At 44.7% G+C, this 26079-nt stretch overlaps 1 protein-coding gene across 1 annotated transcript in view; it reads left to right on the top strand.

Moving 5' to 3' along the window:
- Positions 1–23912, top strand: part of LOC118371811 (semaphorin-3G) — a 63426-nt gene extending 39514 nt beyond the window's left edge. The window contains exons 5-16 of the mRNA XM_052482074.1: positions 5916–6006; positions 7556–7672; positions 7885–8027; positions 10538–10652; positions 10892–10961; positions 11174–11318; positions 15886–16117; positions 16231–16322; positions 16438–16479; positions 16611–16836; positions 20549–20682; positions 21878–23912. Of these exons, the coding sequence (XP_052338034.1) occupies positions 5916–6006; positions 7556–7672; positions 7885–8027; positions 10538–10652; positions 10892–10961; positions 11174–11318; positions 15886–16117; positions 16231–16322; positions 16438–16479; positions 16611–16836; positions 20549–20682; positions 21878–22372 (1902 nt within the window). The 3' untranslated portion in view covers positions 22373–23912. The remainder of the gene's footprint in view (positions 1–5915; positions 6007–7555; positions 7673–7884; positions 8028–10537; positions 10653–10891; positions 10962–11173; positions 11319–15885; positions 16118–16230; positions 16323–16437; positions 16480–16610; positions 16837–20548; positions 20683–21877) is intronic.
- Positions 23913–26079: the final 2167 nt, after the last annotated feature.

Here is a 26079-nt window from a genome sequence, read left to right as displayed (position 1 = left end):
AGAGAGAGAGGAGAGAGATGGATGAAGTAGAGAGAGGAGGGATAGATGGATGAAGTAGAGAGAGAGGAGGGAGAGATGGATGAAGTAGAGAGAGAGGAGGGAGAGATGGATGAAGTAGAGAGAGAGGAGGGATAGATGGATGAAGTAGAGAGAGAGGAGGGAGAGATGGATGAAGTAGAGAGAGAGGAGGGAGAGATGGATGAAGTAGAGAGAGAGGAGGAAGAGATGGATGAAGTAGAGAGAGAGGGGAGGGAGAGATGGATGAAGTAGAGAGAGAGAGGGGAGAGATGGATGAAGTAGAGAGAGAGGAGGGAGAGATGGATGAAGTAGAGAGAGAGGGGAGGGAGAGATGAATGAAGTAGAGAGAGAGAGGAGGGAGAGATGGATGTAGAGAGAGAGGGGAGGGAGAGATGGACGAAGTAGAGAGAGAGGAGGGAGAGATGGATGAAGTAGAGAGAGAGGAGGGAGAGATGGATGAAGTAGAGAGAGAGAGGAGGGAGAGATGGATGAAGTAGAGAGAGAGGGGAGGGAGAGATGAATGAAGTAGAGAGAGAGAGGAGGGAGAGATGGATGAAGTAGAGAGAGAGGGGAGGGAGAGATGAATGAAGTAGAGAGAGTGGAGGGAGAGATGGATGTAGAGAGAGAGGGGAGGGATAGATGGATGAAGTAGAGAGAGACGGGAGGGAGAGATGGATGAAGAGAGAGAGGGGAGGGAGATATGGATGAAATAGAGAGAGAGGGGAGGGAGAGATGGATGAAGTAGAGAGAGGGGGGAGGGAGAGATGAATGAAGTAGAGAGAGTGGAGGGAGAGATGACTGAAGTAGAGAGAGAGGAGAGAGAGATGGATGAAGTAGAGAGAGAGGGGAGGGATAGATGGATGAAGTAGAGAGAGAGTGGAGGGAGAGATGGATGTAGAGAGAGAGGGGAGGGAGAGATGGATGAAGTAGAGAGAGGGGAGGGAGAGATGGATGAAGTAGAGAGAGAGGGGAGGGAGAGATGAATGAAGTAGAGAGAGTGGAGGGAGAGATGGATGGAGAGAGAGAGGGGAGGGAGAGATGGATGAAGTAGAGAGAGAGGGGAGGGAGAGATGGATGTAGAGAGAGAGGGGAGGGAGAGATGGATGAAGTAGAGAGAGAGGGGAGGGAGAGATGGATGAAGTAGAGAGAGAGGGGAGGGAGAGATGAATGAAGTAGAGAGAGAGGGGAGGGATAGATGGATTAAGTAGAGAGAGAGGAGGGAGAGGTGGATGAAGTAGAGAGAGAGAGGAGGGAGAGATGAATGAAGTAGAGAGAGAGGGGAGGGAGAGATGGAGGAAGTAGAGAGAGAGGGGAGGGAGAGATGGATGAAGTAGAGAGAGAGGGGAGGGAGAGATGGATGAAGTAGAGAGAGGGAGGAAGAGATGGATGAAGTAGAGAGAGAGGGGAGGGAGAGATGGATGAAGTCGAGAGAGAGGGGAGGGAGAGATGGATGAAGTAGAGAGAGAGGGGGGAGAGATGGATTAAGTAGAGAGCGAGGGGAGGGAGAGATGGATGAAGTAGAGAGAGGGGAGGGAGAGATGGATGAAGTAGAGAGAGGGGAGGGAGAGATGGATGAAGTAGAGAGAGAGGGGAGGGAGAGATGGATGAAGTAGAGAGAGAGGGGAGGGAGAGATGGAGGAAGTAGAGAGAGAGGAGGGAGAGATGGATGAAGTAGAGAGAGAGGAGGGAGAGATGGATGAAGTAGAGAGAGAGGAGAGAGAGATGGATGAAGTAGAGAGAGAGGAGGGATAGATGGATGAAGTAGAGAGAGAGGAGGGAGAGATGGATGAAGTAGAGAGAGAGGAGGGAGAGATGGATGAAGTAGAGAGAGAGGAGGGATAGATGGATGAAGTAGAGAGAGAGGAGGGAGAGATGGATGAAGTAGAGAGAGAGGAGGGAGAGATGGATGAAGTAGAGAGAGAGGAGGAAGAGATGGATGAAGTAGAGAGAGAGGGGAGGGAGAGATGGATGAAGTAGAGAGAGAGAAGGGAGAGATGGATGAAGTAGAGAGAGAGGAGGGAGAGATGGATGAAGTAGAGAGAGAGGGGAGGGAGAGATGAATGGAGTAGAGAGAGAGAGGAGGGAGAGATGGATGTAGAGAGAGAGGGGAGGGAGAGATGGACGAAGTAGAGAGAGAGGAGGGAGAGATGGATGAAGTAGAGAGAGAGGAGGGAGAGATGGATGAAGTAGAGAGAGAGAGGAGGGAGAGATGGATGAAGTATAGAGAGAGGGGAGGGAGAGATGAATGAAGTAGAGAGAGAGAGGAGGGAGAGATGGATGAAGTAGAGAGAGAGGGGAGGGAGAGATGAATGAAGTAGAGAGAGTGGAGGGAGAGATGGATGTAGAGAGAGAGGGGAGGGATAGATGGATGAAGTAGAGAGAGACGGGAGGGAGAGATGGATGAAGAGAGAGAGGGGAGGGAGAGATGGATGAAATAGAGAGAGAGGGGAGGGAGAGATGGATGAAGTAGAGAGAGGGGGGAGGGAGAGATGAATGAAGTAGAGAGAGTGGAGGGAGAGATGACTGAAGTAGAGAGAGAGGAGAGAGAGATGGATGAAGTAGAGAGAGAGGAGGGAGAGATGGATGAAGTAGAGAGAGAGGAGGAAGAGATGGATGAAGTAGAGAGAGAGGGGAGGGAGAGATGGATGAAGTAGAGAGAGAGAAGGGAGAGATGGATGAAGTAGAGAGAGGGGAGGGAGAGATGGATGAAGTAGAGAGAGAGGGGAGGGAGAGATGAATGGAGTAGAGAGAGAGAGGAGGGAGAGATGGATGTAGAGAGAGAGGGGAGGGAGAGATGGACGAAGTAGAGAGAGAGGAGGGAGAGATGGATGAAGTAGAGAGAGAGGAGGGAGAGATGGATGAAGTAGAGAGAGAGAGGAGGGAGAGATGGATGAAGTAGAGAGAGAGGGGAGGGAGAGATGAATGAAGTAGAGAGAGAGAGGAGGGAGAGATGGATGAAGTAGAGAGAGAGGGGAGGGAGAGATGAATGAAGTAGAGAGAGTGGAGGGAGAGATGGATGTAGAGAGAGAGGGGAGGGATAGATGGATGAAGTAGAGAGAGACGGGAGGGAGAGATGGATGAAGAGAGAGAGGGGAGGGAGAGATGGATGAAATAGAGAGAGAGGGGAGGGAGAGATGGATGAAGTAGAGAGAGGGGGGAGGGAGAGATGAATGAAGTAGAGAGAGTGGAGTGAGAGATGACTGAAGTAGAGAGAGAGGAGAGAGAGATGGATGAAGTAGAGAGAGAGGGGAGGGATAGATGGATGAAGTAGAGAGAGAGGAGGGAGAGATGGATGAAGTAGAGAGAGAGGAGGAAGAGATGGATGAAGTAGAGAGAGAGGGGAGGGAGAGATGGATGAAGTAGAGAGAGAGAAGGGAGAGATGGATGAAGTAGAGAGAGAGGAGGGAGAGATGGATGAAGTAGAGAGAGAGGGGAGGGAGAGATGAATGGAGTAGAGAGAGAGAGGAGGGAGAGATGGATGTAGAGAGAGAGGGGAGGGAGAGATGGACGAAGTAGAGAGAGAGGAGGGAGAGATGGATAAAGTAGAGAGAGAGGAGGGAGAGATGGATGAAGTAGAGAGAGAGGAGGGAGAGATGGATGAAGTAGAGAGAGAGGGGAGGGAGAGATGAATGAAGTAGAGAGAGAGAGGAGGGAGAGATGGATGAAGTAGAGAGAGGGGAGGGAGAGATGAATGAAGTAGAGAGAGTGGAGGGAGAGATGGATGTAGAGAGAGAGGGGAGGGATAGATGGATGAAGTAGAGAGAGACGGGAGGGAGAGATGGATGAAGAGAGAGAGGGGAGGGAGAGATGGATGAAATAGAGAGAGAGGGGAGGGAGAGATGGATGAAGTAGAGAGAGGGGGGAGGGAGAGATGAATGAAGTAGAGAGAGTGGAGGGAGAGATGACTGAAGTAGAGAGAGAGGAGAGAGAGATGGATGAAGTAGAGAGAGAGGGGAGGGATAGATGGATGAAGTAGAGAGAGAGTGGAGGGAGAGATGGATGTAGAGAGAGAGGGGAGGGAGAGATGGATGAAGTAGAGAGAGGGGAGGGAGAGATGGATGAAGTAGAGAGAGAGGGGAGGGAGAGATGAATGAAGTAGAGAGAGTGGAGGGAGAGATGGATGTAGAGAGAGAGGGGAGGGAGAGATGGATGAAGTAGAGAGAGAGGGGAGGGAGAGATGGATGTAGAGAGAGAGGGGAGGGAGAGATGGATGAAGTAGAGAGAGAGGGGAGGGAGAGATGGATGAAGTAGAGAGAGAGGGGAGGGAGAGATGAATGAAGTAGAGAGAGAGGGGAGGGATAGATGGATTAAGTAGAGAGAGAGGAGGGAGAGGCAAAAGAGAGGAGGTAAAGTAAAGAGAGTAGAGAGGTGCTGTAAGGAGGATAAATGAGGTATAGAGAATGAGGTATAGAGAATGAGGTATAGAGAATGAGGTATAGAGAATGAGGTATAGAGAATGGGGTATAGAGAATGGAAAGTAAAAGAGGTTGATTATGTGAAAAAGATGAGTGAGATTGAACTATGGAGATTCACAAAGCAAGAGTTATAATTGGAATTTGAATTCAAGCTGATTGATCTGATCACGATAACTAATGTTACGAGATAGATTTGATTAAAAGGAGGTTTGTTTCTGTGTGTATGGGGTACTGTGTACTGTATGTGTGCAGCCCGGAGAGTTACACAGCTCAGGGAGAGGTAACATATGGTGCTTCTGCCACTTTTTAGCTCACTGAGAGAGGAACAGCAGAGATCCTCTACCGCTTGCGCTTGCCAAAGGGAGGGAGGGAGTGAGGAGGGAGGGAGGGAGGGAGGGAGGGAGGGAGGGAGGGAGGGAGGGAGAGAGAGAGAGAGAGAGAGAGAGAGAGAGAGAGAGAGAGAGAGAGAGAGAGAAAGAGAGAGAAAGAACGAAAGATAGAGAAAGAGAGAGAGAGAAAGAAAGAAAGAAAGAAAGAAAGAAAGAAAGAAAAAAAGAAAGAAAGAAAGAAAGAAAGAACACCTGACCACTGTGGCTGACCCAAACTTAAGGAAAGCTTTAACTATGTACTGACTCAGTGAGCATAGCCTTGGTATTGAGAAAGGCCACCGTAGGCAGACCTGGCTCTCAAGAGAAGACAGGTTATATACCCACTGCCCACAAAATGAGGTGGAGACTGAGCTGCACGTCCTATGACTATATTAGAGACATTGTGGAACTCAAAGCCAACCTTCCTCTCTCCTCACTGACAGTGTCAATATAGCTGGAAATGTCCTTGTGCCACTGGGAATCCCTGTGTGATTCAAAGCCAAGGAAAGGGCACTTAGTGGAAAGGGCCACAAAATCAAGGACATACAGTGTTATTTTAATCATGATAGTAATTGTATCCTGCTGACTTCCATGTCATGGTGTCCTACATGACAGTGTGTACAGTTATTCAACCAGAGGACCACAATGACTCATTATCTGCACTAGGAACTGCTACCCAGAGCTGGAGACTGTGGATAGTTCACAGAGAGGACATTCATCTGGGTCCTGATTCACTTGGAGCTCATCCTGTCTGTCTTTTTACACTCACTGTGTTACCCCTTGTTACTCCTGTCCCTCACTGATGACATCACTACAGTCAAAGAGTCACTACTGTATTAGGGCATAGAGATACATTCAATTAAGTGTTCTATTTAATTATATGTATTAGAGTGACGTACTGTATGTTGAAATATTTACAATGAGTTCAGTAATTGCCCTTACGGACATTCAAATCGTAAGATTTTCTTAAGAATTTCACTGTAGCCTGTAATTGCACTTGCAACCCTGGACATGTGACTATTCAATTTCTAATCTAATATTTTAATGATATGTGTTATGATATGTGATATCTGGATTTTTCCTAATCCCATTTCTCTTTTTTTCCCCTAAACAGCATGTTTTCACCATGGACCCTACCAAAATGGAGAACGGACGGGGGAAGGTTCCTCACGACCCCAGCCTCCCCTTTGCTAGCACCTTAATTGGTAAGTCCTGTATTCTGTGTCTTTATTAGTCCAGTATGTTTATCTCAACACAACAGCCGGAAGGGGTTTGAGGTTTCTGATTCTGTGAGATACACTGTAGTAAGGGTGTTCCTCTCTTGTTGTCATTCCACATAGCTTGTGAAATAAGCCAGATTTACTGCATCAACATGCAACTCTAGAAGTCGCAGGGGTGAAAAGTGTGTGTGTGTGTGTGTGTGTGTGTGTGTGTGTGTGTGTGTGTGTGTGTGTGTGTGTGTGTGTGTGTGTGTGTGTGTGTGTGTGTGTGTGTGTGTGTGTGTGTGTGTGTGTGTGTGTGTGTGTGTGTGTGTGTGTGTGTGTGTGTCCTCCCACCCTGCCTCTGCTGCTGAACCCCACAAACTCCAGGATCTGTCCCAAAATGCATTGGATCTGGCAGGCAGACACACAGGGACGGCCAAAGGCCCAGCAGTCTATCCTTGAGCACACTGATACACAAAAGACAAACCCTACACAAACAACGTAATATTCCACTAATGCTCATTCACATACACTGTATAAAGCTAACATGGAAAAACACACTAAACACACACACACACACGTTGTGTACATGTTCTACACTGTTGAATCACACATCTATTATCCTCTATTCATTCTGTAGGGACTTTTGAATCATGATTAAGGTGCAATTTCTGGTCGCAATGGATAGATTCATCAGACAGATAGAGAGAGAAAGAGAGATGGGGGAAGAAATAAAATAGAGAGAAAGAGAAGGGGAGACGGAGAAGGAGAAAAAGAGAGAGAGAGGAAGACAGAGCGTATTTGTCATGGCCATTGTGTCCCACTAGTAAAGAGAGCTCTTTGGCAGGGGGAGGACAGGAGGTCAGTAACCCTCCTCCCTGCTTCCTCACACACACGCATCCCTCTGATGTTTCTCTGCATCTCTTCTTTCTCTGGGATCAGCTATTGAAAGAAGCTATTGCCTTTCAGCGGGGCCAGAGTCTGCATTAATCACACTTCTCAAAACTTTGTGGGACCAAGCCAGACTGACTATCTGTTTGTGCATGCTCAGGGGTGTAAGGCAGCTGTCTCTGTACAGCTAGCTGCTATTATAATTCAGCTCCTTGGTTAGGAAACAATCATCGGAGCCATAGATACACACACGTGTGCTCGCACACACAGGTACTTCCATCCTCAGTCAGTGAAGTGATGGCAGGGCTTAGGGAGCTATGAAAAGGCCACTGTAGATGAATATACTCTTGTTAGGAGCATGACCTGAGCTCTGTCATGTAGAGCAGGGATAGCATTTAATCTGATATGAGTTCAGTTGGGAATGCTGTCTGATTCAATGGGAGATGCTGTTACAGACAGTTGATCTGATCTTTGTCCAGTCTATGAACCTGCTCTAGGGATGCAGGACATGTGGCTTGGGGTATGTCTACTATATTGGCCAATTTTGTATTCCTGTCATCGTGACATTTTTCCCCAGCCATCCCTTATTTTCTCATCCTTCCTCCTCATCCCCTCCTCTTTCATTCTCTTCCTTCATCCTTTCCTCTCTGTCTGTTCCCAGGTGGGGAGTTATACACAGGGCTGACGGCAGACTTCCTGGGTAGAGACTCAGTGATCTTCCGTAGTCTGGGAGGTCGCTCCACCATGAGGACTGAGACGGACCAGAGACTGCTGCATGGTACAACAACTGTACTGTACTCAGCACCCACACTGAATACACACCTAAACCAATATCAATTATATACCCATTCTACACCACTTGGTTCTTACATCTTCTATAGACACTACTTGCTAAGAAATAACTCCTATTTGCTCCCTTTTTTAACATTTATTTTTCACTGACTCTCTCACTCACCCACTCACCCACTCTCTCTTCTTCCCTCTCTCCAGATCCTAAGTTTGTTGCGGCCCACCTCATCCCTGATAATGATGACCGTGACAATGACAAGGTGTACTTCTTCTTCACGGAGAAGGCCATGGAGGCCGGGAACAGAGAGGGGGCCATCCACACCCGCGTAGGACGTGTGTGTGCGGTAAGACAAATATACATACAGTTGCACCTAACTAAATCGCATACTACCCCAACAGATCTGAGAGTTACACATGGAGTAAACAATTAACAAGTCAATAACACAGTAGAAAAAAAGGGGAGTCTATATACAATGTGTGCAAAAGGCATGAGGAGGTAGGTGAATAATTACAATATTGCAGATTAACACTGGAGTGATAAATGATCAGATGATCATGTACAGGTAGAGATATTGGTGTGCAAATGAGCAGAAAAGTAAATAAATAAAAACTGTGGGGATGAGGTAGGTGAAAATGGGTGGGCTATTTACCAGTAGATTATGTACAGCTGCAGCGATCGGTTAGCTGCTGAGATAGCTGATGTTTGAAGTTGGTGAGGGAGATAAAAGTCTCCAACTTCAGCGATTTTTGCAATTCGTTCCAGTCACTAAGGACCTATCATGGTCCTGCTACGTTCCCCAGCTAGAAATCCAAATAATGTTGCTCAAACAGAAACTAACAGAGTCACTGACAACAACTACACAAAACAGGTGGGTTTTAGCAGGGGTTCTGTAAGACACTCATGGGTGTGTCCACTGAAAGTTGACTAACAACAATAACTGGAACCTAAACGACACTCACCATGAGGGACCAATAAATTTGCCTAAGAAGAGGCAAACAAAAGAAAACCCCCACAATAAACTTAAAGACAGGAAGCAAACCCAAAATTTGGAGAAAAATTAAATCAGGGAAATCAGACAAAGGAATGTTATTTAAAAAAATATAAAAATAGGGAGTGCCAACTAAAGGTGGGCCAGCCACTCTTAAATAGCACATGGGCCAGCACAGGTGAAACAACTTCCCACTAACGAGATGGCAACCAGCACAGGTATAACACATACTGACGAACGAGGTGTCCCCAATGGTGCGCCCTACATGCTAACGAACAAGGTGACCCCAATGGTGCGCCCTACATGCTAACGAGCTACACACGCTAAAGTCCAACCTCAAAACATAAATGGAAAAACCAAAGCCTGTACAGTCAAAACAAATGGGATGGGGAGAGCAGACATTCCCCAACAATTGGCGTCTTTCTTCCTCCTTACACACACAGCCGTTGGATGTGCTCTGGTATGAGCGTCAGAGTGTGCATGCCTCCCATCTCTCTCACACAGTCATACATCCCTTCTGATACACACACACACACACACACACACACACACACACACACACACACACACACACACACACACACACACACACACACACACACACACACACACACACACACACACACACACACACACACACACACACACACACACACACACACACACACACACACACACCACAGCTGACAGGTTCGCAATCTGCTTTAGATTCGCCATCTGCTTTAGAGTCTAGGCAATTTATAGTGTAACATTCCTTTGCTCACACTTACAAGTATATGGTTGTCACACAAACAAACACACAGTCCCCACAGTCCCCCCCAAATCTCTCTCCATACATCGTATATTTCTTCCTGTACATCCCTCCCCAAGGCGTTGTTAAACACTGCCTGCTATTATCAGTTCCACCAGAACAGGACCACATACTTCCAAGAAAGCAATGATCTGATCCCAGACAGCTTACACAGCCCTGGTGTCTATTAAATGTCCCTGTCTGTCTGTACGCTGCCAGTATGCTAGCGCTACAACAATACACTATAAAACAGTATGGAGGAGAAGACAAGCTCATATGATTACATCTCTATAACCCGTGCTCTCTGTCTCCCCAGTGTCCAGTGCATGGTTATAGAAGGGTTTACTAGACAACTTTCCCACGGGAGAGGACAGACAGAGTTAGTTAGCTACAGTATGTACTTCTATGCTTTTTAGTCCTGCTGCCATATAGATAATGGTTATTCTTTGTTTGGGTGTAACTGATAAACTCTATTTGTTTGCCTCGTATTGACAATTATACTGTATGTCTAGTCAGTGTGAGCCATCTCTCCTCTCTCCCTCCCTCTTTTGGTTAGTGTATGTGTTGTCTGTATGACTGAGATGTTATGGTGATGATGGTGGTGGTGTGTTGTCTGTATGATTGAGATGTAATGGTGATGGTGGTGGTGATGGTGATGGTGAGTTGTCTGTGTGATTGAGATGTAATGGTGGTGATGGTGAGTTGTCTGTATGATTGAGATGTAATGGTGGTGATGGTGAGTTGTCTGTATGATTGAGATGTAATGGTGGTGATGGTGGTGATGGTGAGTTGTCTGTATGATTGAAATGTAATGGTGGTGATGGTGATGATGGTGGTGGTGGGTGTCTGTGGGATTGAAATGTTATGGTGAGGGTGGTGGTGATGTGGTGAGTTGTCTGTGTGATTGAAATGTTATGATGAGGGTGGTGGTGGTGGTGATGGTGGTGGTGTGTTGTCTGTGTGATTGAAATGTTATGGTGATGGTGGTGGTGGTGGTGGTGGGTGTCTGTGTGATTGAAATGTTATGGTGAGGGTGGTGGTGATGGTGGTGGTGTGTTGTCTGTGTCCTCTATAGAATGATGCAGGTGGACAGAGAGTGCTGGTGAATAAATGGAGCACCTTCATCAAGGCCAGACTGGTGTGTTCTGTACCTGGGCCTCATGGCATTGACACACACTTTGACGAGCTGGGTGAGACACACATATACACACACACACACACACACACACACACACACACACACACACACACACACACACACACACACACACACACACACACACACACACACACACACACACACACACACACACACACACACACACACACACACACACACACACACACACACAAATAATGTATGCTCGCAGGCACCAAACCTGAGCACATTAACAAAAGTACTCAATAACGCTTGTATTTTGTTTCACAGAGGATGTTTTCCTGCTTAGAGGCAAGGATGAGAAAAACCCAGATGTTTATGCCATCTTCAGCACCATCAGGTGAGCTCCACACATGGTTACACACGTCCATATCGCCATCTATGAATTTGACAGTGGTTGCATTCCTCCAGACCCATCCCTTACCAAAACAAGCGGCAAGGCGGACATTTTGTTGTCTTTCAAATCCCAGTCTGTAGCTTTAACATGTACAATGGAGGAACCAAACCCTAATGAAATCAGTCCCTAACATTAAACGTTCCTCTCTCCCCTAGTAACGTGTTCCAAGGCTTTGCAGTTTGTGTGTACCGTATGGCAGACATCAGAGAAGCCTTCAACGGGCCTTTTGCACACAAGGAGGGACCTGACTACCAGTGGGGGGCTTACGAGGGCAGAGTGCCCTATCCAAGACCTGGGGTGGTGAGTAATACCATACAGTACCATACTGCAGGCTACCATGCCATATCTACAAACTAATACTTTGTTTCAGACTCCTTGTCAGCTTGCTTGTGTGAGAGAGATCAGGTGATCAAACTGGGGCGAGAGAGAGAAATTGAATGAGAAAGGGAGACAGACAGCGACAGAGAGAATGAAGAAGAAACTCCAACAGAGGGATAAAGAACTAGTCCAGTGTGGTTACTGTTGGTCCTCCCCTCGGCAGCTCTGCCTCATGTTTTCTTATCATCCACATCGCTGCAATTTAGCTTCATTCAGGGCCCGAGTGTCAGAGCAGAGTCGGCACCGCTGTGGTTTCAAACCACACACACAGGCCTGATTAAGACGTATGTCCTGGCCAAGAGAGAGAGAGAGAAGACATTCAGGGGCACGCCTGTAATTCATTTTTTATTTTATCTTTATTTAACTAGGCAAGTCAGTTAAGAACAAATTCTTATTTTCATTGACGGCCTAGGAACAGTGAGTTAACTGCCTTGTTCAGGGGCAGAACGACAGATTTTTACCTTGTCAGCTCAGGGATTCGATCTTGCAACCTTTCGGTTACTAGTCCAACGCTCTAACCACTAGGTTTCTTTTACACCCATTGGTGTAAAAGAACCCCAGCATTGTTGATTTTTTAAAATGGTTTGTTTCAATCTCTATGTTTTTGCAACTAAATTGATTTATTAATTCATCTAATGCTACTCAAATATAAATAATATATATTTATCTAAACTAATCCAATATGTTACTTGTTGTTCCAGTTTAAATGGTTAGTGTATGTGTTGTCTGATTGAGATGTAATGGTCTCATATGCTGTATTAGTAGTTTTCCCAACCTGGCAGTCATTCTGAAGAATTCAAAATGTTGGATATCCCCACTCTGGTTGGATTCTAATAGGAAATACACATCATAATGTGACTTGCAGGCCTGAAACCCATGAGTTTTAGGTTATTGTATTAGGGTAAAACTAGGCCCTCAAAATAAGACCGTATTAATAAATACTTTGTACGTTCTATTGTGTTAAAGAATTTAATGTTAATGATAACATATTCGCTTAGGATCTCACTTGGTGAAGACCACAGGTCTACAAATCGATGAATGCAACAACCATGTGTCCATCAAAAAAAATGTGTCATAGGTATTAACTACAATTCACTGGAAAGCCAAGGCACCCTGGGAAATATTCAAATACGGCTTTACCCGAGCATTGAGTTCATTTAACTGACAAATCTGTCTTTCTGCCCCTGAACAGGCAGTTAACCCACTGTTCCTAGGCTGTCATTGAAAATAAGAATTTGTTCTTAACTGACTTGCCTAGTAAAATAAAGGTAAAATAAATAAAAATAATAAACAATTGTGGACCCGTATAGACACTGGAGAATTTACTGTGTACATGCTCCTATACTAATACTCTACATATGCTGGAGGAATCTGCTCCAGTTGGCTCATTCCTGAGGTTCACCAATGTAAACACTCCTAAGCCAAAGACACCCCAAATTACTGGATCAATATATAGCTGACTGGCTTGGATCTGTGTGTGTCTCAAATAGCACCCTATTCCCTATAAAGTACACGACTTCTGTCCATTGTCCATAGGGAGTAGGGAGCCATTTTGGATGCATCCTTTGTTTGGCACTGTGGAGACATTTGGCTATCTCCTCCCTCAACCAGAGATCACCTCAGCTGTACTGTTTCTGCAAGCTATTGTGCAATCTTCTGTGATTTAGTGCTGAGGCGGTGTGCATAGTTTTCACACCCGTAATGAGAGTAGATAAGAATTTGGCAACAATTTTTTCTCCATTCCTGTCAATTCAGGAATTTAGATAGGCTTTGATAGCAGTAGTGGTGCGTGGGTGAAATCACTGGGGAAGCTAAAAGTGAAGCATTATTACAACCTACAACCAGTCAAAAGTTTGGACACACCTACTCATCAAGGGTTTTTATTATTTTCTACATTGTAGAATAATAGTGAAGACATCGAAACTATGAAATTACTCATATGGAACCATGTAGTAACCAAAAAAGTGTTAAACAAATCAAAATATATTTTCGATTTTAGATTATTCAAAGTAGAGTTATCTCTGCTGCAGCGGTTAACTTCATTAGAGTTACCAGCCTCAGAAATTGCAGCCCAAATAAATGCTTCACAGAGTTCAAGTAACAGACACAACTCAACATCAACTGTTCAGAGAAGACTGTGTGAATCAGGGCTTCATGGTCAAATTGCTGCAAAGAAACCACTACTAAAGTACACCAATAAGAAGAAGATTCTTGCTTGGGACATGAAACATGAGCAATGAACATTAGACTGGTGGAAATCTGTCCTTTGGTCTGATGAGTTCAAATGTGAGATTTTTGGTTCCATTCGCTTTGTGAGACGCAGAGAAGGTGAACGGATGATCTCTGCACGTGTGCTTCCCACCGTGAAGCATGGAGGAGGAGGTACGATGGTGTGGGGGTGCTTTGCTGGTGACACTGTAAATTATTTATTTATTCGACCTCAAACCAATTGAGATGGTTTGGGATGAGTTGGACCGCAGAGTGAAGGAAAAGCAGCCACCAATTGCTAAGCATATATGGGAACTCCTTCAAGACTGTTGGAAATACATTCCTCATGAAGCTGGTTGAGAGAATGCCAAGAGTGTGCAAAGCTGTCATCAAGGCAAAGAGTGGCTACTTTGAAGAATCTAAAATCTAAAATATATTTTGTTTTGTTTAACACTTTTTTGGTTACTAAATTATTCCATATATGTTATTTCATAGTCTTGATGTCTTCACTATTGTTCTACAATGTAGAAAATATTAAAAATGAAGAAAAACCCTTGAATAGGTAGTGTGTCCAAACTCTAGACTGTGCTGTATTGTGTTGTGATAATTGCATTGTTTGCTCTGTATCCTGTTAGTTCATATGCCTTGCGACTGGGATATATAGGCCTAAAGGCCGAGACAAAGAGAAGACATATTGGCAGAATGAATTCAACCACAGCTTTGTTTCATCACAGGAGATGCCTCCATTATTCCAGCACCATTTCAACATTTCCACATCATCAAATCACCAATATTTACTCTAATACAATGACAACTCAAAGATACTAAACACAATTTAGTCCAAAACTTTGTCATACAGTACACGCTTGCATTTTTTGTTGTCTTAGGCTACCTGGCTAAAATGCTTGTTAGCTAGCGTAACAAATTTTTATTGGCAACTTTAGCTAGTTAACATTAGCCTTCTACATCTAGCTACATATTGAACTCCCATCATCTCAGGCTAGGTGCACAATGTAGCAAACATTGGTTGGATCAGAATCAGCGTTATAATCATTGGCTAGTACATAGAATTAAGTAAAACCACAAGATCGAATCCCCATCTCCATCCATGGCTAATTTAGAAAAGGGCAGCAACACAACAAGTTGCAACAATTCAAGTTGTTTCTGTCAATGACACCGATGCGATTTGATAGGAGTGACGCCAAATCCAAACTGGCTTCCCTTTACACTTTTTTTTTGGTGTGCCAGGACCAACGCTGATTGGCTATTATTTTTTTTTAAATATCAAGGGAGGCCAAATGGTCAAAGGTGTCCCTTGCATTCAATGTTATGGGCAGCAACACTGTCATACTCTTTTGGACCAGACTGCTTTAGATAGATGGCCTACACATACAGAGGGGCTGTTTTGCTCGCTCGGATGCTATCTCCGGTCAGATACATTCAGCCTCTTGCGATTTGAAGGAAAATTATGAAAGATACATTTTATATATATTTTTTTGGTCATTTTTGGGGGGGAAGCCTGGCTTCCTTTGGCATCTACACGCCACTGTTCGATAATGAATTTTTTTTATTTTTATTTTTTTAATTTACCCCTTTTTCTCCCCAATTTCGTGGTATCCAATTGTTGTAGTAGCTACTATCTTGTCTCATCGCTACAACTCCCGTACAGGCTCGGGAGAGACGAAGGTTGAGAGTCATGTGTCCTCCGATACACAACCCAACCAAGCCGCACTGCCGCACCAATGTGTCGGAGGAAACACCATGCACCTGGCAACCTTGGTTAGCGCACACTGCGCCCGGCCACAGGAGTCGCTGGTGCGCGATGAGACAAGGACATCCCTACCGGCCAAGCTCTCCCTAACCCGGACGACGCTAGGCCAATTTTGCGTCGCCCCACGGACCTCCCGGTTGTGGCCGGTTACGACAGAGCCTGGGCGCCCTTAACCACTGCGCCACGCGGGAGGCGATAATGAAATTCTATGTCCATTCCAACTTACAGTAACTGAAATTATTTTTTGCAATGCTGTCAGAAGTGCCTATGGATTAGTCAATGTTATGACAGAATTTTAAGAAATCTTCCCAAGCAGTGTTGAATATGACTCCCAGCCAAACATTGTAAGGGAGTCACAGAGAAACACAGACCTAACTTACTAAATGACTCATCAACTGATCTCTAAAAACACAGCTGAATAAAATGTTCATGTCACATTCCCCCTTTTACATTTAACACAAATCACATGTTTTTATAAAATGATTACTAAAGAGTTCCTCTCATCTCCAGTGCCCCAGTAAGATCACCAACCAGCCTGGCAGACAGTTTGGCAGTACCAAGGACTTCCCAGACGCAGTGCTCCAGTTTGCCCGAGGGCACCCCCTGATGTGGCGACCGGTGTACCCAGCCATGAAGCAGCCTCTGCTGGTCAAGGCCAACTTGCCCTACCGCCTCAAACAGATCGTGGTGGACCGTGTAGAGGCAGAGGATGGACAGTATGACGTCATGTTCATAGGCACCGGTTCGTCCTAACTTCTCCACATTTCTGTAATTAGTCTGAGTGGTGACTAGTCAGGAAACTTGAGTGTATTGGGATGTAAGTTGACCATTTTGACCTCTGACCTCTGACCCCAGACATAGGCACTGTTCTGAAGGTCATTGCATTGCGCAGCGGCATCACTCTGGACACAGAAGAGGTCACTCTGGAGGAGCTGCAGGTCTTTAAGGTAACTAGATAAGATGCCTCCTTTCTCCTCTGTCTCCCCTCCTCATGTATTTAAAAGTCTAACCAATTCACAATGTCTGAATGCGAATTAAATATATTTTTTTTATGTTATCAAGGTGCCAACTCCCATTACCTCTTTGGAGATCTCAGTAAAAAGGGTGAGTACATGTAAATTATTTATCACAGTTGACATAAACTTAAAGAAAATATGCAAGCACTGAAGCCAACACCACAATAAAACATTTGATTCTCATTCTCTGGTTGTACTCTGACCCCTTTCCGCACACAGCAAGCACTGTACGTGGGTTCTCCGGTGGGTATGGCCCAGCTGAGGCTTCACAGGTGTGAGACGTATGGGAAGGCCTGTGCCGAGTGCTGCCTGGCCAGAGACCCCTACTGTGCCTGGGACGGCACCTCCTGCACTCGCTACACCTCGCTCAGCAGACGCCGCTATCGCCGTCAGGACATCAGGCATGGCAACCCGGCCCTGCAGTGTATCGACCAGATCCTCAGTGGTGAGAGAGGGGGAGATGGAGGGTAAAGGGTGGGAATGAAAAGTTTGGGAATGAAATGAGTGTAAATTAATTACAAAATGAAGATGATAGACTATGTGAGAAGGATATACAGTACGGAGACTCACAACATGCCAAGTGCCCTTGGGGGAAAGTAGGGCACTCTAATATCATGTTGATAAATGCTTATTAAAATGTTGTGCATGACAGAGGGGGGAGTGGGGTGAGCTAGTCTGGCTGTCATGGTGGCCAAGCGGAAATTGACCCAAAGTATTTGCTCCAGGGAGGACACAGAGGTCAAACCTGTCCATTGAGAGGCATTAGACTCTGAGAGGTGAGGTAGGACAAACACTGGGACGACATCTGTACATAGCCCATCTGTAAACAGCCCATCCAACTACCTCATCCCCATACTGTATTTATTTATTTACTTATCTTGCTCCTTTTCACCCCAGTATCTCTACTTGCACATTCATCTTCTGGAGCAGAACTATCACTCCAGTATTTAATTGGTATATTGTAATTACTTCGCCACCATGGCCTATTTATTGCCTTACCTCCCTTATCTTACCTCATTTGCACACACTGTATATAGACGTTTCTACTGTATTATTGACTGTATGTTTGTTTATTCCATGTGTAATTCTGTGTTGCTGTATGTGTCTAACTGCTTTGCTTTATCTTGGCCAGGTCACAGTTGTAATGTAAATGAGAACTTGTTCTCAACCATGAGACTATATTTAACTATATTTAACTATGGTTAAATAAAGGTGAAAAAAAAAAAAAAAAAAATCGTAAATGGTACCCTATTGCCTACATAGTGTACTACAGGAAGGATTGGTTTGGTTACTTTCTAAATGTAATCTGTTATAGCTGCTAGTTGCCTGTCCAAAACGTTTATCAGGAATGTTACTTTTGGATTACCCAAACTCAGTAACTGATTACTTTCAGTTACTTTCCCTTTGAAAGGCATTAGATGAAGACAAAAATTACCCATCAAACACATTTAGTGTGTCATCATAAATTTGGTTTGTCTGAATGCAAAAGTGATCCAATAAGTAATCTAGTTTTTCAAAAGTATCTGTAATCTGATTACAATATTTGTGCTGGTAGCATAACTGATTACAGTTAGTGTTTTTGTAACCAGATTACACCCCAACCCTGACTACAGGGCTTTGGTCAAAAGTATAGTTCACTACAGGTTATAGGGTACCATTTGGGCTGCAACCTGGGTCTGTAGAGAAATAAATATAAATAGCATCTCTGATTTTCTCTCAGGGGAGAGCGAACAAGACATACACTGTAAACAATGTATAGGTTGGATGACCAAAGGCCAGTTGATATCATGTGTAGTTTATATTGTATAGCCCAGTGTCAGTTCTACAGTCATGGTCAAACGTTTTGAGAACGACACAAATATTAATTTTCACATGGTCTGCTGCCTCAGTTTGTATAATGGCAATTTGCATATACTCCAGAATGTTATGAAGAGTGATGAGATGAATTGCAATTAATTGCAAGGTCCCTCTTTGCCATGCAAATTAACTGAATCCCCCCAAAATATTTCCACTGCCTTTCAGCCCTGCAACAAAAGGACCAGCTGACATCATGTCAGTAATTCTCTTGTTAACACAGGTGTGAGTGTTGACGAGGACAAGGCTGGAGATCACTCTGTCATGCTGATTGTGTTTGAATAACAGACTGGAAGCTTCAAAAGGAGGGTGGTGCTTGGAATCATTGTTCATCCTCTTTCAACCATGGTTGCCTGCAAGGAAACATGTGCCGTCATCATTACTTTGCACAAAAAGGGCTTCACAGGCAAGGATATTGCTGCCAGTAAGATTTCACCGAAGTCAACCATTTATTGGATCATCAAGAACTTCAAGGAGAGCGGTGCAATTGTTGTGAAGAAGGCTTTAGGGCGCCCAAGAAAGTCCAGCAAGGGCCAGGACCGTCTTCTAAAGTTGATTCAGCTGCGGGATTGGGGCACCACCAGTACAGAGCTTGCTCAGGAATGGCAGCAGGCAGGTGTGAGTGCATCTGCACGCACAGTGAGGCGAAGACTTTTGGAGGATGGCCTGGTGTCAGCAAAGAAGCCACTTCTCTCCAGGAAAAACATCAGGGATAGACTGATATTCTGCAAAGGGTACAGGGATTGGACTGCTGAGGACTGGGGTAAAGTCATTTTCTCTGATGATACCCCTTTCCGATTGTTTGGGGCATCCGGAAATAAGCTTGTCCGGAGAAGACAAGGTGACCGCTACCATCAGTCCTGTGTCATGCCAACAGTAAAGCATCCTGAGACCATTCATGTGTGGGGTTGCTTCTCAGCCAAGGGAGTGGGCTCACTCACAATTTTGCCTAAGAACACAGCCATGAATAAAGAATGGTACCAACAGATCCTGTGAGAGCAACTTCTCCCAACCATCCAGGGACAGTTTGGTGACGAACAATGCCTTTTCCAGCTTGATGGAGCACCTTGCCATAAGGCAAAAGTGATAACTAAGTGGCTCAGGAAACAAAACATATTTTGGGTCCATGGCCAGGAAACTCCCCAGACCTTAATCCCATTGAGAACTTGTGGTCAATCCTCAAGAGGCGGCTAGACAAACAAAAACCCACAAATTCTGAGAAACTCCAAGCATTGATTATTCAAGAATGGGCTGCCATCAGTCAGGATGTGGCCCAGAAGTTAATTGACAGCATGCCAGGGCGGATTGCAGAGGTCTTGAAAAAGAAGGGTCAACACTACAAATATTGACTCTTTGCATCAACTTCATGTAATTGTCAATAAAATCCTTTGACACTTATGAAATGCTTGTAATTATACTTCAGTATTCCATAGTAACATTTGACAAAAATATATAAAGACACTGAAGTAGCAGACTTTGTGAAAATGTATATTTGTGTCATTCTCAAAACTATTGGCCACGACTGTAGAGGGAAGTGGAAATCATGTGTAGTTTATATTGTATATCCCTGTGTCAGGTCTAGAGCGAAGTTGTTATCTGATAGAACACAAGCTGTGTTTGACTGAGGTACCAGGTCCCTGTGTAAGATGTGCATCCCTCTGTTGGGAGCCAGAGTGATAGCAACATGAAACACATGCTTTATCTTAAAACAACACACTTGTGTATATACTGTACACAGGCAGATACTGTAACACAGATTATCACAAATATACACAACTTGTGCTGTATTTGGGTTCTTATAGGTATGAAACATATGCTATGGTGCAGTTGAAATACATAGCATTACCAGTGTGTAAGAAATGACATCATACACAAGCTGTGGGCTGAATGAGAGGGTCTTTAAGAACCTTTTAATTTACCAAGTAATGGAAACTAGGTTGTATTTATGGAGAAGCTTCACTGATCCATGACACGCCTGTGCTGAGAATAAGACAGATCCCTGTCGGTTTGTCATGGTGTGAGAGGGGAACAGAAGGGCGGAGAGAGGGGGAACAAAAGAAGGAAGGGTGTAGCAGTCAGAGGGGTGGAGAATGTGTGTTTGCTCACCCGAAGGTGTGTGTGAGTGGTGATGAAAGTTCTCTGCCAGGCCTAGGAGTTCCTTAGGGTTGGATTGCATTACACTGACATTGAATAAAGGCACTAAAAAGGGAGATTTTGTGTCTACAATAGCTGAGAACACACCATACTCTGAAGATCACATTTCTAAGTGTACATATTCTAATGTTGTGTCTGCTGTGCTACAGTGGAGGAGCTGGACGTAACAGAAGACAGGGTTGTGTACGGGACAGAGAACAACAGCACCTTCCTGGAGTGTGTCCCCCGCTCCCCACAGGCCACTGTTACATGGCTGCTCCAACGAGACGGCCGCAAGGAAGAGGTGAGATAGATTGATCAATGGAGGGAGGGAGAGAGTGTGAGAGACAGATGGAGGAATCACGAGAGTGTTGGGAAGAGATGGGGAGAAAGAGAGGGAAAGTCTGATGGAGGATAGAGCAAGAGATGGAGCAATAAGAGGTATGAGACAAAAAGCAGAGAACAAGTTTTTTTTTAAACTGAAAGACCTCAGGGGGAGATTTAAAGAGATGTTTGAGAGAGTGAGAGGGAGAGAGAGCGAGAGAGCGAGAGAGAGAGAGCGAGAGAGAGTGAGAGAGAGCGAGAGAGGGAGAGAGAGAGCGAGAGAGAGAGAGAGCGAGAGAGAGGGAGGGAGAGAGAGAGAGAGACAAGTCCGCTCCAGCTTATTGCCCTGTTACATGTACAGTAAAGCTCCTGTTTCCTCAATGCCAGGGTCTCTTTATGGTTCCTCTAGGCTTAATGGAGTGTTTCAGTCAAGCATGTACGTATTAAGACATTAGAGCAGCTTTCTATTTCCCACCAAATAAGGCTGCCCTGTTTGCTTTGGCACAAATACACACCGTGGCAGAGAGAAAGGACAAAAAAACTACTGCTGAATTTCATGGCAAAATTCTTCTTAGCCTTCCAAGCTGAGAAAACTATACAAAAACTCAACGTTCACCCTTTCCCCTTCTCTGTGCCATACCTCATCCACTTTGCATCCCCTCATCCCTCCATCTCACCACCACTTTGCATCCCCTCATCCCTCCATCTCACCACCACTTTACATCCCCTCATCCCTCCATCTCACCACCACTTTGCATCCCCTCATCCCTCCATCTCACCACCACTTTGCATCCCCTCATCCCTCCATCTCACCACCACTTTGCATCCCCTCATCCCTCCATCTCACCACCACTTTGCATCCCCTCATCCCTTCATCTCACCACCACTTTGCATCCCCTCATCCCTTCATCTCACCACCACTTTGCATCCCCTCATCCCTTCATCTCACCACCACTTTGCATCCCCTCATCCCTCCATCTCACCACCACTTTGCATCCCCTCATCCCTTCATCTCACCACCACTTTGCCCCTCTTTATTTCTTCTGTTATTTTTGACCTCTACATGTTCCCCTCTTGTCTTCCTATCTCCCCTTCTCAATCTCTTCTGTTCTCCCTCCATATCTCTCTTGTTATTTCCCTTCTCTTCCTCCCTCACCCTCCCCCTCTCCCTGCAGGTGAAGCTGGATGACCGAGTGATGCATATGGAGCAGGGCCTGCTCTTCCGCCGTGTGTTCAGTCAGGATGAGGGTGTGTATGTGTGTGTCTCCCGGGAGCACGGCTTCACCCAGACCCTCACCCACCTCTCCCTGGAGGTCCTGCAGGGGAACACACTGAGTGAGCTGCTGGCCCGTGACGACACCCCCCTCGACGGTCCCCTGGGGGTAAAGGGGTACCGGTCCTGGCCACCCTGCCATGCTTACAGGAGCACCAACCCCCTCAGCCACCTGCGCCCCTGGTTCAAGGACATCATGCAGCTGATCGGCCCGTCCAACCTGCCGCACGTGGAGGAGTACTGTGAGAGGATGTGGTGCAACGATAAGCTGCGGCGTAAACACAAGAGCATGCTGGACAAGTACCGGCAGGCACAGGATAGCGCGCGCAAGACCCGCAATAAGGGCTCTGGGGAACGTAACCGGACGCCGCGGGACGTCAGTAACAGACAGCCGTAGAGGGGAGGGAGAAACAGATGAAGGGAGGAAAAAGAGAAGGACTACATGACATGATGAATGAGAGAACGAAGAGGTGGTAGTGATATGTATTGTAGGAAGGTGTACTGCCAACAGGGATGAGGGTTGAGACTGATTTGAAGGCAGAAGGGAGGAGGAGAAAGAGAGCGACAGGTACTCATGGCACTCATCAACTCTCATTTGCTTCATGAAAAACCCTCAACTGTTTCCACAAAGGGACCCTTCTCCTCTCCACGCACCCTTGCAACTTCAGTGTCTCTGTATGATTATAGATTGACTGTAACATGCTGCAAATAGTGTGTGTGTTGGACTGCCACAACTGATCTCCTTCAACCCAACATTGCACTCATTTCTCTTAGGTCATTGAGCCCATTCCATGTTACCCATTCTGTGACTACTTCTGTGTTCTTCGCTCTGTACCCCTTAAAAATGCATTTTCGGAGCCTTTGCCTTACCCTGCACCTCAATACACCCTACACTGCTAGAAAAAAAAAATGGTCCTAGGGCTCACTTCATATACAGTCAAAAAGTTATTTAAAGAACCCCAAAGCACTGTTATTTTTTAGCAGTGTAATCCCATCACCCTGCAAATTATTCACAATAGCTAATTCTATCCACACACACTCACACACACTGTTGAGCGAACCTACAAGCACACTCACACAACCATCACTCAACCAGCCATAACAACACACCAGACAATTGCTTTAACTGGAAGTTGCCATGAGACGATTGTTGACGGTTCAACAGAGAAAAGGCCTGTTTGTTGCTTTGTATTATCAGCTAGACTCCAGGTCCCACCATTCCTTTGTGTGTCGTAGGTATTGTTCTCACTCCTCACAAAGGAAGGCAAATAAAAAGGGTCATTGGCTGAATGTTCTGCTGGTGCTTTGTAAACACTGGTTCTTAATTTAAATACAGGATTTCTGTCTCCGTTGTTGAAATACAATGTTTCACTAACATACTTCACCGGAAGCTCTCCTTCCACGGGTGCTGAGGGTGGAAGAGAGAGAGCAATTATTAGCCTCCTGTCCTCTCCTTTCTCTCCAAATATTGTTTCTGATCGTATGTTAGACCGACCAGATGTGACGGAGAGAATGTCACAGGACTTGTATAGACAAGAATGGGGAGTTGATGACTATTGATGATTGGATTACTGTAGGTATGCCCTGGTTTGAGTGGTTCACTATACAGTACCAGATCTTATTCTGATTGGTTATAAAGATGGAATTAACACAGTATTTTTCACCAAAAGGAAAAATACACTGCTCCACACAACACAATAGCTTATGGCACACAACTATGCAAAAACAGGCTTGTTGAGTAACCAAAAAAAACAATAACAGTGAATATGAATAAAACAAAAGGTTACTGACAAAATGCCATTTGTTTTAGATTTTTCTGGAGCTCCATCTCGCAGTTACTATCAGCAATAGTTTAAAGAAGAAAACGGTCGTTTTGACATGCTTTGTTTTGAAAATGTCAATCTTAGACTACAACATAAAGTGAGACTTCCAATGTCGATGACGTGTGGTTTGTAACTCATTGGTCTCTTTCACAGGGAAGAGCCTCATTTAAATGTTGTATTTATGTCTTATTTAATGAGCTCTCCTGCATGCGGTGTAAGTGTACTTAACATACAATACCAGTCAAGAGTTTGGACACACCTACTCAGGGTTTTTCTTTATTTTTTACTATTTTCTACATTGTAGATTAATAGTGAAGACATCAAAACTATGGACTCATGTAGTAACCAAAAACGTGTTAAACAAATCCAAATATATATTTGAGATTCTTTAAAGTAGCCACCCTTTGCCTTGATGACAGCCTTACACACTCTTGGCATTCTCTCAACCAGCTTCACCTGGAATGCTTTTCAAACAGTCTTGAAGGAGTTCCCACATACTGTATGCTGAGCACTTGTTGGCTGCTTTTACTTCACTTCACTCACAACCAGCTGTGGTAGCCATGCTGGTTAAGTGTGCCTTGAATTCTAAATAAATCACAGACAGTGTCACCAGCAAAGCACTCCCACACCATCACACATCCTCCTCCATGCTTCACGGTGGGAACCACACATGCGGAGATCATCCGTTCACCTACTCTTTCCTGTGGCGGTCCTCATGAGAGCCAGTTTCATCATAACGCTTGATGGTTTTTGCGACTGCACTTGAAGAAACTTTCAAAGCTCTAGAAATTTTACGGATTGACTGACCTTCATTTCTTAAAATAATGATGGACTGTCATTTTTCTTTGCTTATTTCAGTTGTTCTTGCCATAATATGGACTTGGTCTTTTACCAAATAGGGCTATCTTCTGTATACCACCTTTACCTTGTCACAACACAACTGATTGGTTCAAATGCATTTAAGAAGGAAAGAAATTCTACAAATAAGTGTTTAACAAGGCACACCTGTTAACTGAAGGGCATTCCAGGTAAATACCTCATGAAGCTGGTTGAGAGAATTCCAAGAGTGTGCAAAGCTGTCATCTAGGTGGTTACTTTGAAGAATCTCAAATATAAAATATATTTTGATTTGTTTAACACTTCTTTGGTTACTACATGATTCCATGTGTGTTATTTCGTAGTGTTGGTGTCTTCACTATTATTCTACAATGTAGAAAATAGTATAAATAAAGAAAAACCCTTCAATGAGTAGGTGTGTCCAAACTTTTGACTGGAACTGTATAAATGCATTTCTTCCCCCCAAACATAAACCTCTGACTGCATTTTCTTGCTGACTCCCATACACTTGTCTGTCTTTCTGCAGGAGAGCTTCTGTGATGTTTTGCGTGGTGACGTTTAGGGACCAGGTTGTGGTGGGTTTGTGGTGTAGTAAATGTGTGGGCTTATAGGGGTGGGGAATGGTTTAACGAGCCAATGAACAAGCAGATTGGCACATGTGGTTTTCTGTTGCCAATTAGAAAAACAAGACTTCCGTCTTGGAGGTGTGTTTCCTGGCCAATTCCACGTTTGGTTAATGATGCTTGTCCCCCTTGAGACACTGTAGAGATGGAAGCATATTTCACTTCCTCAAAATTCCCTGAATGAGTCTAAGATAATATATGAAATCTGTGATTAAATTAAGTTTTTACTGATAATGTTTCAGTTGGCAATTGTAAATCTAACTAAGGTATTTGGTGCATTATTCTCAAGTAAAAAAAATTGCATTTTGTCTTACGTAAACCAAGTCGGGCTGCTGAGCAGGTCTGCCTCACTGTCTATGCTATTGGATAGAGAGCAATCACCGCAGCTGTTCACCCCAGGTTAGTTGTCAAATCAAAACCTAACCTTAATTTACCCATTGTGACACACAGATGTTCCAAACTCCATTTTAGACGAGATTGACTTTCTGACCAAACTTATCCTGTTTACACGTTTAAGTCAATTTTGACACTAGAATAACTGTTTCTGACTAATATTCATATCACATAGGCCGTTTTCAAAGGGATTTGTTGCTTTTTAAGGCTGTGAGAGTTGTAGGCAAGGGTGTGGGATGTTGTTGTAGGGAGTGGATGTATGGGGGTTGTGGTCCAGTGGTAGAGATTAGTTCTGTCAGGTCAGAGAGGATAGAGAGTCCTGATCAGAGCCAGGAATAATGCAATCACACAGACAGACCAGACTGCTTTTATCAATCTACAAGATGCTTGCTTGCATACGTGCCTTTGCAGCAAGTATTTGTGTCCGG

This window comes from Oncorhynchus keta, chromosome 27, assembly GCF_023373465.1.
Source record: "Oncorhynchus keta strain PuntledgeMale-10-30-2019 chromosome 27, Oket_V2, whole genome shotgun sequence".
Taxonomy (NCBI): domain Eukaryota; kingdom Metazoa; phylum Chordata; class Actinopteri; order Salmoniformes; family Salmonidae; genus Oncorhynchus; species Oncorhynchus keta.
The sequence above is the reverse complement of the archived record's forward strand: the minus strand, read 5'-3'. Positions and strand labels throughout refer to the sequence as shown.